This window comes from Gracilinanus agilis, chromosome 3, assembly GCF_016433145.1.
Source record: "Gracilinanus agilis isolate LMUSP501 chromosome 3, AgileGrace, whole genome shotgun sequence".
Lineage (NCBI taxonomy): Eukaryota > Metazoa > Chordata > Mammalia > Didelphimorphia > Didelphidae > Gracilinanus > Gracilinanus agilis.
Genome location: NC_058132.1, coordinates 149874716 through 149889043, shown reverse-complemented (window position 1 = coordinate 149889043; position 14328 = coordinate 149874716). Strand labels below are relative to the sequence as shown.

The window sequence follows — 14328 nt, the reverse complement described above, 5'->3', positions numbered from 1 at the left end:
CCAGGGTCAAACAGTTAGTGTCCAAGATCAGATTTGAATTCTGGAAGATGAGTCTTCCTGACTTCAGGCCCAGGGCTTTATCCACTGTAACACCTAGCTCTTCTAATATAATGAGGAAACTAAGTCTGGGAGGTGAGATTTTTTTCTCAAGATTACAGGATTAGTAAGTAGTAGAATTGGGTTTCAAAGTTAAGTCCTCAAGGGGTAGCTAGGTAGCATAATGGCTAGAGCTCTAAGCCTGGTGTATAGAGGTCCTAGGTTTACATCTGACCTCAGACTCTTCCTAGCTGTGTTACCCTGAGCAAGTCACTTAATATCAATTGCCTACCTAACCTTTGCCACTTTTCTTAGAATTGATACTAATACAGAAGGTAAGGGTTAAAAAAATCAAACCCTCAACTTTATAAATATGGGCAGCTAAGTGGCTCAATGGAAAAAGACCTAGGTCTGGAGATAGGAAGTCCTGGGTTCAAAGTTGACTTCAGTTAATTCCTAGCTGTGTGATCCTGGGAAAATCACTTAAACTCAGTTGCCTAGCCCTTACCACTGTTCTGCCTTGTAACAGATACTTAATATTGATTCTAAGACAGAAAGTAAGGGTTAAAAAAAAATTAGGTTCTCAGGCTCTGAATTCATTCCTCTTTCTGGTACAATTAATCAACAACAAAAACACCTGCTTTCTGCAAGCACTGAACTAGGCCTGGCAGAGGAAAAGGGGAAGATAAAAAAAGTTATAAATGACACTACCCTCTCTCCCTTTACAGGTTGTCAAGTTATTTATAATAGGTACTATCCTATGTGCTTTTTTGGATTTCTCATAGGTGTCTTTCACATAGCAATAGAATGTTGGCAAATAAACACTATACTAGGCTCTGGAGATAAATACAAAGCCAAAATGAAATAATTCTTACCCCATCTCTAATTTATTCTATCTAAAGCATGTTTGTTCACAGTTGTTTGCATATTGTCTCCCCAATTAGATTGTGAGCTCCCCTGGGCTTAGTATAATTCTTGTGCCACGTGGTAAATACTTGTTAATAAATACCCATTGCCTGACTGAAGAAGTTTCAGTTCTTTGGGGAGAGATAATATATAAATATATAGAAATAAATACAATGGTATCTTGGGGAGAAGGGTACTAGCTGCTGGGTTGAGGTTGAATTAGTCAAGAATTGATATGAGATTGAAGTGACAAGAGTTGATTTCTGAAGGAAATAAGAGATTTGAAAAGTCGGAATTGAAAAGGGAGAGCAAGGCAGGGATGACATGATCACATTAACAATTTTCCAAAAGCTAGCAGGGATGAGCTTCTCTATTAACATTTTCTCTTAGTTATGTGCTCCAGCAAAGAGCTAACGTTTAGAAAGCAAAGTTTGCAAAGCACTTCACCTCTTCAAGCCTCAAAACTTTAGGGTAAGCTACTGATCATTCTTATTTTGTAATTGGGAAAATTATTATCTTCATTTTTAGATGAGGAAATTTAGGTCAAGGGATTTACGCATGGATATCTGGCTGGAGAGGGCCTGAGGTGGGATTTGAAACTTTAGTAAACCATTGTTTGCAGAGGCCCCCTTCCATCCCTAAACTCCCTGCTGGGAGACCATTCCTTTGGTTCTCAAATTTTCAGCTTAGCACAGTTCTTGAGCAGCTCAAGTGAATTGAATAAAGAGCAAAGCAGCATCTGAGGACGAGTTAATTTCTTCCTAGCTCCAATCATTGGCTGAACGGGGAACCCTCCCCCCCTTACACTGATTGGCTCGCCTGTTGGGGAGATGCACGAGGTCTGCGAGGTCGCACGTGCTGTGGGGCTGAGTGGACAAGATGGAGGCTGCGGTAGTACCGACGGGAGCTGCTGCGGTAGCGGGTGCGATGGCTGGCGTGGGTTCCTCGACGGCTCGGCTTCCTCCGTCCTCTTCTTCCTCCCCTCCTCCTCATCGGCTTCCTAGGAGGAAGAGTCGGCTCTGGGGCCCCACCGAGGTCCTGTGCAGCGGGTGTGGAAGGAGCTCTGTGGCCGCGGCGGGTATGGAGTCCCTACCCACAAGCCCACTTTGCCTTCGGAGGCCCCGGTCTAGTGTGAGAGCCTGGGAAGAGGCCTTGTGGCGAAGCTGTGGCCACGTTCCGCTCCTCTCCCCTCCCCCAATACCATCCCCTTCTATTCCCATCCTCTCCCCCCAAACCCCCTCACATACACACGAAGCTGCTCCCTCTTCGTTGGGAGGGGAAAGCAGTGGGGTTGGGAGTGGTCATGGCCCTCCCCACCTCCAAGACTTTCTGGCTACAAAGCCCCTTCTTTAGTGGATTTTGTCAATACCATTCTCCCTTCTCCTGATCTGACCATTATCTTCTATTTTCCCTCCTCCCCTTCATTTTCCGTTCTTCCTCTCCCCTTCTTTTATTCTTTCCTTTTTCCTCCATTCTTCTCCCTCTTAAATTATTCCCCTTCTCTTCTTCCCTTCTCTTTTCCATTCTCCCTCTCTCTGTCCCCACCCCCTTTTCTCCCTCTCCTACCCTTCTCCATCTCATCTCCCTCCCTCTATCTTCCCCCTTCTCACTCTCCCCTCCAGCCCTCCATTTAATAAATTCCCTGGGTCTTAAGCTGTGAAATTTAGAGTTAGAAGAAATCTACGAGGTTCTGTAGCCCTACCCCTTAATTTTACAGATAAGGAAACAGGTCAGAAAGGTAACCAAGGCATTCAGGTGGTAAGTGACAGAATCAGTTGGGTCTTTATTCTGCAGGGTCACCCTGTGCACAGTGAAAACATGATGTTTTTTCCCCCTTTTCCTCTGTGTCAGTTCAATTCCTTTTCATGAGATGGTTTCCACCAGAACAAGTTGTGAAAACTGTTGATGTAGTTAACGTTGATGATGTAGATGTGCCTCTAAAGGGACAGTTTTGCAGTCACACTTTTATGTCATCTGTTTGGAAGACCCAGGTTCCCCTCTGACAGCACATATTATTTTAGCTTTTAGGGTCTATCTTTCTGCCAGCTAAGCCCTTATGAGATAAGTGCCTCAGAGCCGTCCCACAAAATGTGAATGATAATAACAGCACCTTCCTTATATGGTGATTGTGAAGATCAACTGTTACAATGAATATAAAGTATCTTTGCAAATCTTTTTTGCAAGCTCAGGATAACAGTACACATTCTCTTCCTGTGACAAACCACTTGTATGTTGCCCAGCATGATACTCTTATGTAATGTTTAAAATAAGACATAATGATACCTCAACTACTTTAGTTAGTGAGATACAGCACCTGTAATACTCATAAAGCATATTCTAATCCCCATTTGGTGTGTTTATACTGGGCTGACAACACTGTTCAACCAGATTCCCTCAAAACATTATCTTCTCTTTTTACTCAAGATCTTGCCAAGCTTATTACCTATAACATTTATGCTGGATAAGGAGCAATTGCCCATATCCAAGTCTTACTTGGTTTTGACTAATGGGTTACTTTTTCCTTAAAATTGGATAGCCTTTCTTGTCTCTGCTGTATTTTCTGCCAAAATTTGAAAGCTCCCTCAAAGTTGGACCAATTGGAAATTCTATTTGCTTAGGCAAAAGCTTCTTTGTATTTTAGGTAGTGTTGTTTTTTGGGGGCATGAATATTTTTCACTTGCCTTTTTTTAAACCTTTACTCTCCTCCTTAGAATGGGCTCCAAGGCAAAAGAGCAGTAAGGGCTAGGCAATTGAGGTTAAGTGACTTGCTCAAGGTCACAAAGGAGTGTCTGAAGTAGTTATATTTAAACCCGGGACCTCTTATCTACAGGCCTGGCTTGCAAGCCACTGAACCACCTAGCTACCCCTCACTTGCTTTTGAAAAAAAGATGATGTGGGATATAAGATGAAGGAAGATTTTTAAGAAATTATGCAAATGACCTGGGGAGTACAAATGCCTAGTCTTAGTTCTGTATTTAATGTGGCACTTTAAGTGAATTAAATAGAATTGTGCCACAGAATTGCCCCGTTCAGTACTTTTAAGAAGTTTTAATAATAACCAAATGTCATTGCTTTGGATAGATCCCTCCATTTGGGAGATTTTAATTGTTTACAGCATTTGATTTTTCAGTGAAACCTAAATAAGACTTTAAAAATAAATTTATGCAGTTTTAGTTTTTGTTTATGCATTCTCATTGATTTGATTTCAATCTGGTTAAATCATGTAGCTACTGCATTTTTTTTTCTTAACAGGAAACCTATTATTTTCCAGGGCTACAAGTGAGAGGTAGCCATAATTTATATAAAGCTCATGAATTTTCTTTTCTCTGACCCACCTTGGCCTTTATAAAGTTTAATTTTATATATATAAGCTAATACTTTTAAATTATAAAACTAAGACAACTATGTAATAACAATTTCTAATTTATATCTATTATTTAAATTTGATGTGCTTTTTTATGTTGACCTAGGTTTATAACTACTTTTGGAAATATAAGATTTTACATGGATTAGGGTTATTGACTGAACTTTGAACTTAATTGTTATTGAGAATTCCCTCCATCACTGCAAGTCTGTAACTTAGATTTTTAGAGAGTTAGTTACTTAGAGTGCAGAGAGCTTAAGGACCTTGTTCAGAGTCACACTTAGGTTTTCCTATCTAGGAGGAGCCTTATCTATCATTTCATACTGGTGCCTCTTATTTTTTAAAACTTGGTTTATAAAAGTGGAAATTTATTCTGTGGTAAAGTTTTCCTCCATAGCTTGTCTAGTGTTTTACACAATAATAGGTGTTCATTGAGTGCTTGTTGAATTAATAATTTTTTTAATGTTAAAAGAAAAACAAAATAAACAAATACAGCTAATTCACAGTAGAATTAATTTCATCAGCAGGTCACCACCGTGAGCTTCAGTGTGGACATGCTTACTGTGAATTGTGCTTGTCAGTAACTGAAGAATATAGCACAGTTGTATGCCCTGATTGTGAGGTAAGATTTTTGGCTGTCTTTTTCATTTGTGTTCTAGATATCCTAAGTCTTTAACAATGAATATATTAGTTCCTTAATTTAAGTAAGAAGTTAAAGTTAAATATACCTGAATAGAATAGGAACGAGGCCTGTGATTTCATTGATAAAGGAAAATTTAAGATGAGGAAACTTTAACCATTCATGTCAGAAACTTCATTGCAAGTGACATTTATACATTTTTATTTTTATTTTTTTGTTTTTGTTTTATAATTATATAATTTTCTTCTCTCTGAAAAGAAACCCATGTATATAACAAATGAATTTTTTTCTCCCCTTTCATTCCCCTCCCCCTGTAGAGGAAAAATACAGAATTACAAAAGCTTAACAACTAAGTATAGTCAAGCAAAACAAATCCTTACATTGACCATGTCCAAAAATGTGGGTTTTATGATTTCTCTACCATTAGGTGGCCAGCATTCTTCATCAGTCCTCTAGAATTATGGTTGATTATTAAGTTTTAAAAATTGTTCATTCTTACAATATCATTGTTATAGTATAAATTTGTTATGATATACTTCATATCTGTCATTATCTGTCTTTGGAAATTTATCTTGATGTATGGTATAAACCTAATTTCTGCCAGACTGCACTCTAATGTGAGTCCTTACCCCAGTTACACAATGCTATTTAATACATTTGTTTCTGCATTTTCTATACCTAATCTGTTGCATTGATTGACATCTCTATTTTTTAAACACTACTAAATCGTTTTGATGATTACTGCTTTGTAATACAGTATGAGACCTGATACTGCTGACTCCCCCCCCTTTTTTTATTTTCTATGAAATTTTTGACTTTTTATTTTTCCAAATGAATTTTGCTATTTTTTCTAGTTCTGTAAAGTAATATTTTGTTAAATTAGTATGGCCCTTAATAAGTAATTTAGATTGTATTGTCATTTTAATCTTTTTAGCTTAACCTCTAGAGATGATTAATATTTCTTCAGTTATTTGTCTTTTTATTTCTGTAATCTTTTTTAAAAATTTTATTTAATTTAGAATATTTTCCCATAGTTACATGACTCATGTTCTTTCTCTCCCCTCCTTCCAGCCCCCTCCCAGAACCAGCGTGCAAATCCATTGGGTTTTACATGTGTCATTGATCAAGACCTTTTTAATAGTTGTATTCATATAGTCTTGTGTGTATCTTCATGGGTAGATTCCCAAGTATTTTGTATATCCTGGAGTCATTTAAAACGGAATTTCTCTATCTCTTCTCCCTGAGTTTTGTTGATATTATGCAGAAGTGCTGATAATTTATGAGGATTTTTAAAAATATCTGTGACTTTGCTAAAGTAATTATTTTATCTAATTTTTAGTCGACTACTTTCCAAGGTTCTCTAAGTCCACCACTAACTTTTGTGCAAAGGGATAGTTTTATATTCTCCTATGTTTATTCCTCCCATTTCTTTTTCTTGTCTTATTGCCATAGCTTACAATTTCTAGGACTACTGGGTGATAGGTCCTCTGTGAAAGATATAAGGTCAAAATGGATAAGAATCATGTTAGATAAAGAAATGTAAAGGGGTTTAAGAGAAATGCAATGGAAAGAACATTATATCATTGAAATGACAGAGCTACCAAAGTGCCAGATTTGCCTGTTACTCTAAAATTTAGAGTAAAATTTAGATGGCTGAAGAAAGAGTCTCTTCCACAAACTCTATGGTGCTTTGAATAGTGTTTAATGTTTCTGTAGGTATTGATGCTTTTGAGACCTCATTGAGTTGTGAGCTGAGCATTATATATCTTTTTGTAACCTTTCCTTATTTCTTTGCTTTTTCTTTTCCCCATTTTGATCTCTCTTTTCTTTTCTGTCTCTTCATTGTCTTAGTGTCTATCGAAGGGGCAACTGGCTTAGGAATAGAGAGCCAGGCCTGGAGAGATGGGAGGTCCTAGATTCAAATCTGTTCTCAGACACTTCCTAGCTATGTGACCCTGAACAAGTCATTTAACCCCAGTTGCTTAGTCTTTACTACTCTTCTGTCTTGGAACCGATGCTTAGTATGGATTGTAAGTCAGAAGTTTAGAAAAGGAGTGGGGGAGTTAATAAATTTATAAATTGAGTTGATCAGCCTAAGATTAGTGAAGAAAACAGGTTCAACTAAATTTAACTGGCAATATCAAAAGTAAAATTTTAGGACTATGAACTTTGAGGTGATCTTAGATCATCTTTTATGTTTTTGTTTTGTTAATAGAATTTTTTTATAGGTATCTCAGTCCCTCCTTCCCTGATCCCTAAAAGGCATCATCTGGGAAAGAGATATGTATATTTAAATTCATGTTTCCATTTTCAGTTCATTCTCTGGAGGTTATGTAACCTTCATAAGTTATTCTTCAAATATTAAATCTGTAGCTGTGTATAATATTCTCTTGGTTATACTCATTTTGCTCTTCATTATCCTGTGTAATTCTTTTCAAGTTTTTAAAAAAATAGCCTGGTCATTTCTTATGGTGTAGTAGTATTCTAACACACTCTTATACCACAGTTTGTTTAGCCATTCCCCAATTGATGGACATCCACTTAGTTTCTAGTTCTTTGTCACCACAGAGAGCTACTGAAAATGTTTTGGAACATATAGGTTCTTTTACTTTTTCCCCTGATACCCTTGGGAAATAGACCTAGCAATGAGTCTAAGGGTATGAACAGTTTTATAATTCCAAATTGTTCTCCAATGTATTCAGATCAGTTTACAGCTTTACCAACAGTGTATTAGTGTCCTCATTTTTCAACATTTGTCATTTTGCCCTTTTGTCATTTTAGCTAATATGATAGGTGTGAGGTTGATATATCAGAATTGTTTTGGTTTGCATTTCTCTAATCAGTAGTGATGTAGGGCATTGTTTCATATACTTATATATAGCTTTAATTTCTTCATCCAAAAACTGTTCATATCTTTTGTCCTTTTGTCAATTGGGGGATGACTCTTCTTAAAAATTTGACAAGAGTTTCTATGTATTTTAGCAACGAGACAATCTTCTGGGAGGCTGTCTATACAATTTCCTTCCCAGTTTTCTGCTTTCTAATCTTGGCAACATTTGTTTTATTTGTACAAAACCTTTCCAATTTAATGTTATCAAAATTGACCTATTTACATCTCAGAATGCTCTTCATTTCTTTTTTTGATTCAAATTCCTCTTCTATCCACAATCTGATACAATTTTGATATGTTCCCTATTCTAATTTACTTATGATATTTCCTTTAATGTCTAGATCATTTATCTATTTTGTTCTTATCTTAGTGAATAATATAAGGTATTGGTCTTTACCTAGTTTCTACAGATTCTTTTCCATATGTTTCAACAATTTTTACCAAATTGTGATTTCTTATCTCCATAAATCTAGATCTATGCTTTTTTCAAATGTAGGTTACTATAATCTTTTCCTACTGTTTATTATGTCTGTCTTGTTCCACTGATTTACCTTTCTATTTTTTAGCCAGTACCAAGTAATTTTGAAAATTACTGATTTATAATACCTCTTTTCTTTACATTTTTAAATCATTCCTTTTGATATTCTTGATCTTTAGTTCTTCCAAATGAATTTTGTTATTATTTTTTCTAGTTCAAAAATAATTTTTTGATAATTTAATTAAGATAGCATTAATTAGTTTAGGTAGGATTGTCTCAGCCCATTCATGAACAACTAAATATTTCTCTGATTATTTAGATCTAATTTTATTTACATAAAAAGTGTTTTATAATTATGTTCATGTAGTTTCTGGTTTTGTTTTGGCAGGTATGCTCCCAGGTATCTTATTCTTTCTGGTTATTTTACGTGGAGTATCACTTTTTATCTCTTCTTGCAGGAGTTTGTTAGTAATCTATAAAAATGTTAATGATTTCTATGGATTCATTTTATATCCTGTTACTTTGCTAAAATTATTGATAGTTTCAACTTTTTAGTTGAATCTTTAGGATTTTCTAAGTATACCATGATTTCATTTGTAAACAGAAATGATTTTATTACTTCTTTGCTCATTTTAATTCTTTCAATTTCTTTTTCTGTTGCTATTGTTAGAATCTTTAATACTACATTAAATAATATTGGTGATAATGGGCATCCTTGTTTTACTCCTGATCTTATTGGGAAGGCTTCCAGCTTATCCTTGTACAAATAATACCTGCAAATGGTTTTAGGTAGATGCTTCATATTAAGAAGAAATCATTTACACCTATTCTTTCCAGTGTTTTTCATAGGAATGAGTATTATGTTTTGTCAAAGGCTTTTTCTGTTTCTAGTGACATAATCATGTTGTTTTTGTTACTTTTGTTATTAATATAATCAATTATGTTGATAGTTTCCCTCATATTAAACCATCTTTGCATTCCAGGTATAAATACTTATTTGGTCACAATGTATAATTTCTTATCTAGTATTTTATTTAGGATTTTTGTATCCATATTCATTAATGAAATTGGTCTGTTTTCTTTCTCTAATTTTACTATTCCTGTTTTGAGTGTCAACTAGATATTCATTTTGTAAAAGGAATTTGGTAAATCTCCTTATTTACCTTTAATTTAAAATAATTTATTTAATATTGGAATTAGTTGCTTTAAATGTTTAGTAGAATTTACTTGTAAATATGTCTGGTCTTGATGCTCTTAGGAAGTTCATTTATGCCCTGTTCAATTTATTTCTCTGATATAGGTTTACTTAGATAATATATTTCCTCATCCAATAGTCTAGGTAGGGTTTTTTTGGTGAGGATCCTTCTATTTCATTTACATTGTTAAATTTGTTTGCATATAACTGAGCAAAATGACTCTTGATTTCATCTTCATTGGTGTTATATTTACCCTTTTCATCTTTTAATGCTAGTGATTTGGTTTTCTTCTCTTTTTTTTTTTATCATAATAACCAGTGATTTATCTATTTTTATTTGGTCTTTTCCTTATATTCTATTTTATTGATCTCACCTTTGATTTTTAAGATTTCTAATTTTATATTTAATTGGGGATTTTTGATTTGTTCTTCTAGATCTTTTAAATGGCATTCCCAATTCATTGCTCTTTTCTTTCTCTTTTATTAATATCAGCTTTCAGAGATATAAAGTTTTCTCTACTGCTTTTGCTTTGTTCTATAGGGTTTGGTATACTCTCATTGTCATTCTCTTTAATGAAACTATTATTTCTACAATTTCTTCTTTAACCCAGTCATTCTTAAAATTAAGTTATTTAGTCTCCAATTCATTTTTATTTTGTGTTTCCATGATTCCTTATGATATATAATTTTTTGTATTATGGTCTGAAAAGAATGCATTTAATATTTCTGCTTTTTACATTTAACTGAGTTTTTGTACCCTAACATATGCTCAATTTTTGTAAAGGTACCCAGTACCACTGAGAAGAAGATAGACATTTCTGTTTCCATTCAGATTATCTTTGTAAAATAAAAGCAGTCTCCTTGAAGTATATGTTCTGTAGCTTCTGTGGTATAATATTGTTAAAAATTTCCACATTCTAAATCATATGACCCACATTTCATAGAACTTCTTGTTTCCATTTCTCTTGATAACCCCTGGTATTCTCTTGACCTTTTTAACTGCTATAGCAATTAATTCAATGAATATATGTTGGAGCTGGTAGTGCAGTGGATGGAGAGGCTAGATCTGGTGTCAGGAAGTCTCAAGTTCATATCCATCCTTTGAACACTTAACTCTGTAATCCTGGGCCAGTCACTTAACTTATGCTGATGCATTAGTTTCCTCCACAGTAAAATGAGGATAATAATACTTACTTTGCAGTATTATTATGGGAATCAAATGAATTATATTTGTTTAGGGAAAAAATCATTTAACTAAGTTTCTGGCATATATATTTATATATATTTATATACACATACATACAATAAACATATACGTATGCGCACACACACACACAAACACAAACTAGACTCAGTCTTTTCCCTTCTAAGTGCTACATATTGAATATAAAAATACAAAAATACACACACCCAGCTTTCATGGAACTTACAGTCTACTAGAAAGGAATAACATCAACAGATAAGAATATGAAATAGTTACAAAGTATTTTCCTGGGAGTAGAATTAGCAACTGAGGATAATCAAATAGGCACATTAAACTTTGCGAATTTTGTATAGATATTGTCTCATTTCAATACTCTTTGTAAGATGTACTTAAGGTATCTTTTTTTTTGGTAGTAGATGAAAATAGAGCTCAGAAAGATTTGTCTAAGGTCACATACACAGTAAATACTGTAGATAAGAGGTTCAAATCCCATCACTAAGTCTTTCTATTATATCAGTGTCTATTTTGCCTCTAAATTTCTTTGATTTCCTTTTTTCTTCTTTGTCCCCCAGATCAGCAATTGTGGGTTAAATGACAGAGGAGTACTGTTGTGTACAAATTTACTAAATTCTAATTCTTTGAAAATTATAGAGACATGTAATGTTATATATTCCATGCAGTTTTGATCTTGGATTCAAAAAGGATCTCACTTATGGTCATATTTATGAGCATTTAAAGTGTAAATCATTTCACTCTCTGATTTGTATTCTAGAATCTTATTTAGAAATAAAAAGTTATGATTTTGGTGTTACTGATGAGAAAAGAGTATTTGCTACCACTAACATTCTTTTTCCTTTTTAAAAGGTGGTTACTACTATAAACAAAAAACAAGGCTACTACCCTTTAGATGGATATGTTGAAGAAGATGCTTATGAAGAAAAATTTCAGCCTAAAAAGTATGTTTTGAATGTAATAAATTCTAAACCAAACTACTTGAGCACTTAAATAATTATCTAAAATTCCCTTCAAAAATATTAAGCTTGTTAAATGTTTTACATGTACTTAAAAACATGTTTTAATGTTCAGTCATTGTTTATAGACTTGACTTTAGAATGCTCTTGCATACATTTATTCTCACCTGTTGAAAAGATAAAACTTACCAATAAGCCACACAGGAAATACAGGGAGTAACAAGTACAAGACTATCCAGAACAACAAAGGGAAAGCTTAGAGTCAAGTTTTAGTATGTTAGAAAAGAAACCATTACAAAGGAAAGAGCAGAATCTTTATGTAAAACAAGATTATCTGGTTACTTTTCCCTTTCTGGAACTATAGAGTTTATCACAGTAGTGGGAATTAGGAACAAAAAAAAGCATGACAGTGGGAGAAGTATAGGCAAGAGTAGGAAGTGACTTGAATATTTTATAAACATTGTGTATTTATGAGGAGATGAGTGACATAGAACACAGCTTGTGTTAGAACCAAAATAGATCCAAACTATGTTTCCTATTTTCTTGATTTCCATAGTTATGCCTGTTTTCAGTTTTATACTTTTCTAATTTTCCATAGTTATCTGTGGTAGTAGAGAGGCAGAATTTTATTTTATTGTCCTTTTTAAGTACTTTGTCTGGAGTGATTTTAAATGGAGTTTCTCTTTCTAACTCTTGCTGCTGAGTTTTGTTGGAAATATTAGAAATGCTGATGATTTTTATGGGTTTATTTTGCACCCTGCAACTTTACTAAAGTTGTTAATTATTTCCACTAGCCTTTTAGTTGATTTTCTGGAGTTCTTTAAGTATACCATAATATCATTTGCAAAGAGTGATAGGTTAGTCTCCTCATTGTCTACTTTAATCCCTTCAATTTTTTTCTTCTCTAATTGCTACTGCTAGCATATCTAGTATAATACTGAATAAAAGAGGTGATAATGAGCATCCTTGCTTCACTCCTGATTTTATTGAGAAAGCTTCTAACTTGTCCCAATTGCAGATGATACTTGCTGATGGTTTTAAATATATACTGTTTATTATTTTGAGGAATGACCCTTCTATTCCTATACTTTCTAGTGTTTTCAATAGGAATGGGTGTTATATTTTGCAAAGACTTTTTCTGCATCTATTGAGATAATCATGTGATTTCTATTGGTTTGATTATTGATATGGTCAATTATGTGGATGGTTTTCTTAATATTAAACCATTCTTGCATTCCTGATATAAATCCCACCTGATCATAGTGAATAATCATCATGATCACTTGCTGGAGTCTTTTTGCTAGTATTCTATTTAAGATTTTTTTCATCTATATTCATTAAGGAGATTGGTCTATAGTTTTCTTTATCAGTTTTTGGTCTGCCTGGCTTTGGAATCAGTACCATATTTGTGTCATAAAAGGAATTTGGGAGAACTCCTTCTTTGCTTATTGTGTCAAATAATTTGCATAGCATTGGGATTAGTTGTTCTTTGAATGTTTGATAGAATTCACTTGTGAATCCATCTGCTCCTGGGGATTTTTTCTTAGGAAATTCCTTGATGACTTGCTCAATTTCTTTTTCTGAAATAAGATTGCTTAAGAATTCTATTTCATCTTTTGTTAGTCTAAGCAATTTACATTTTTGTAAATATTCACCCATTTCACCTAGATTGTCATATTCCATTTTAAGTACAAAAAGAATAGTCTACAAAAATTTCTCTATTGTACTCTTTTTTTCAATTATACGTAGAAACAATTTTTGATAGTTGTTCTCTGACATTTTACAATTCAGATTCTCTTCCTTCCTCACCTCCCCTCCCAAGGCAGTGTATATAGTCTGATATAAGTAATCCCAGTGTTTTTATGCAATACATATTTCAGTATTGCTCATGCCATGTCATGACAAAAGACATATCACACATACAATAAAAAAACTCATGTAGGAAATAAAATGAAAGATAGCATGTTTTGATCTGTAATTAGATTCCCCACAGTTCTCCTTTGGCTGTGTATAGCATTTTTTATCATGAGTTCCTTGTGGATTTTGTGGAAACTTGTTTTGCTGATGATAATTTAGTCCTTCACAATGGATCATTGTACAATACTCGTGTTACTGTATTCAGTGTTCTAGTTCTGCTCACATTTCTCTTCATCAGTTAATATAGGTCTTTCCAGGTTTTTCTGAAGTTATCCTATCATCATTTCTTATTGTGAAATAATATTCCATGACAACCATATACTATAATTTATTCAGCCGTTTCTGCAATTGATGGATGTCCCCTTGATTTCCTATTCTTTGCCACTGCAAAAAGATAGTGGCTAAAATATTTCTGTACAGATAGGTTCTTTTTTTTTTTATCTCTGACCTCTTTGGGATTCAGACCCCATACCTACTTTCAAGCCCACTATAATACCTTACAGTTGTATAAAATTTTTAACTTTCAAAGTTAAATTGTATCATAATAAAGGACCACTTATGAGGAACTTGCCTCTTCAATAAACACAATGGTATAAAATCTTAGGTGTTTAAAGCATTTTCTCCTTAAAATTTTATTTGATCCTGGTAATAACCTTGGGCTAACGCTATTAATCAGTAATCAGGGTCTTTGAGGAGTTTGGTGACCCATGGCCATAGAGCTACTTTG

General features: G+C 34.0%; 1 protein-coding gene across 1 annotated transcript in view; it reads left to right on the top strand.

Annotated features, from left to right (window-relative positions):
• The first annotated feature begins 1821 nt into the window (after positions 1 to 1821).
• RNF17 (ring finger protein 17) overlaps positions 1822 to 14328 on the top strand; it is a 125354-nt gene continuing 112847 nt past the window's right edge. The window contains exons 1-3 of the mRNA XM_044668311.1: positions 1822 to 2020; positions 4831 to 4928; positions 11578 to 11669. Coding sequence (XP_044524246.1) covers positions 1822 to 2020; positions 4831 to 4928; positions 11578 to 11669 — 389 coding nt within the window. The remainder of the gene's footprint in view (positions 2021 to 4830; positions 4929 to 11577; positions 11670 to 14328) is intronic.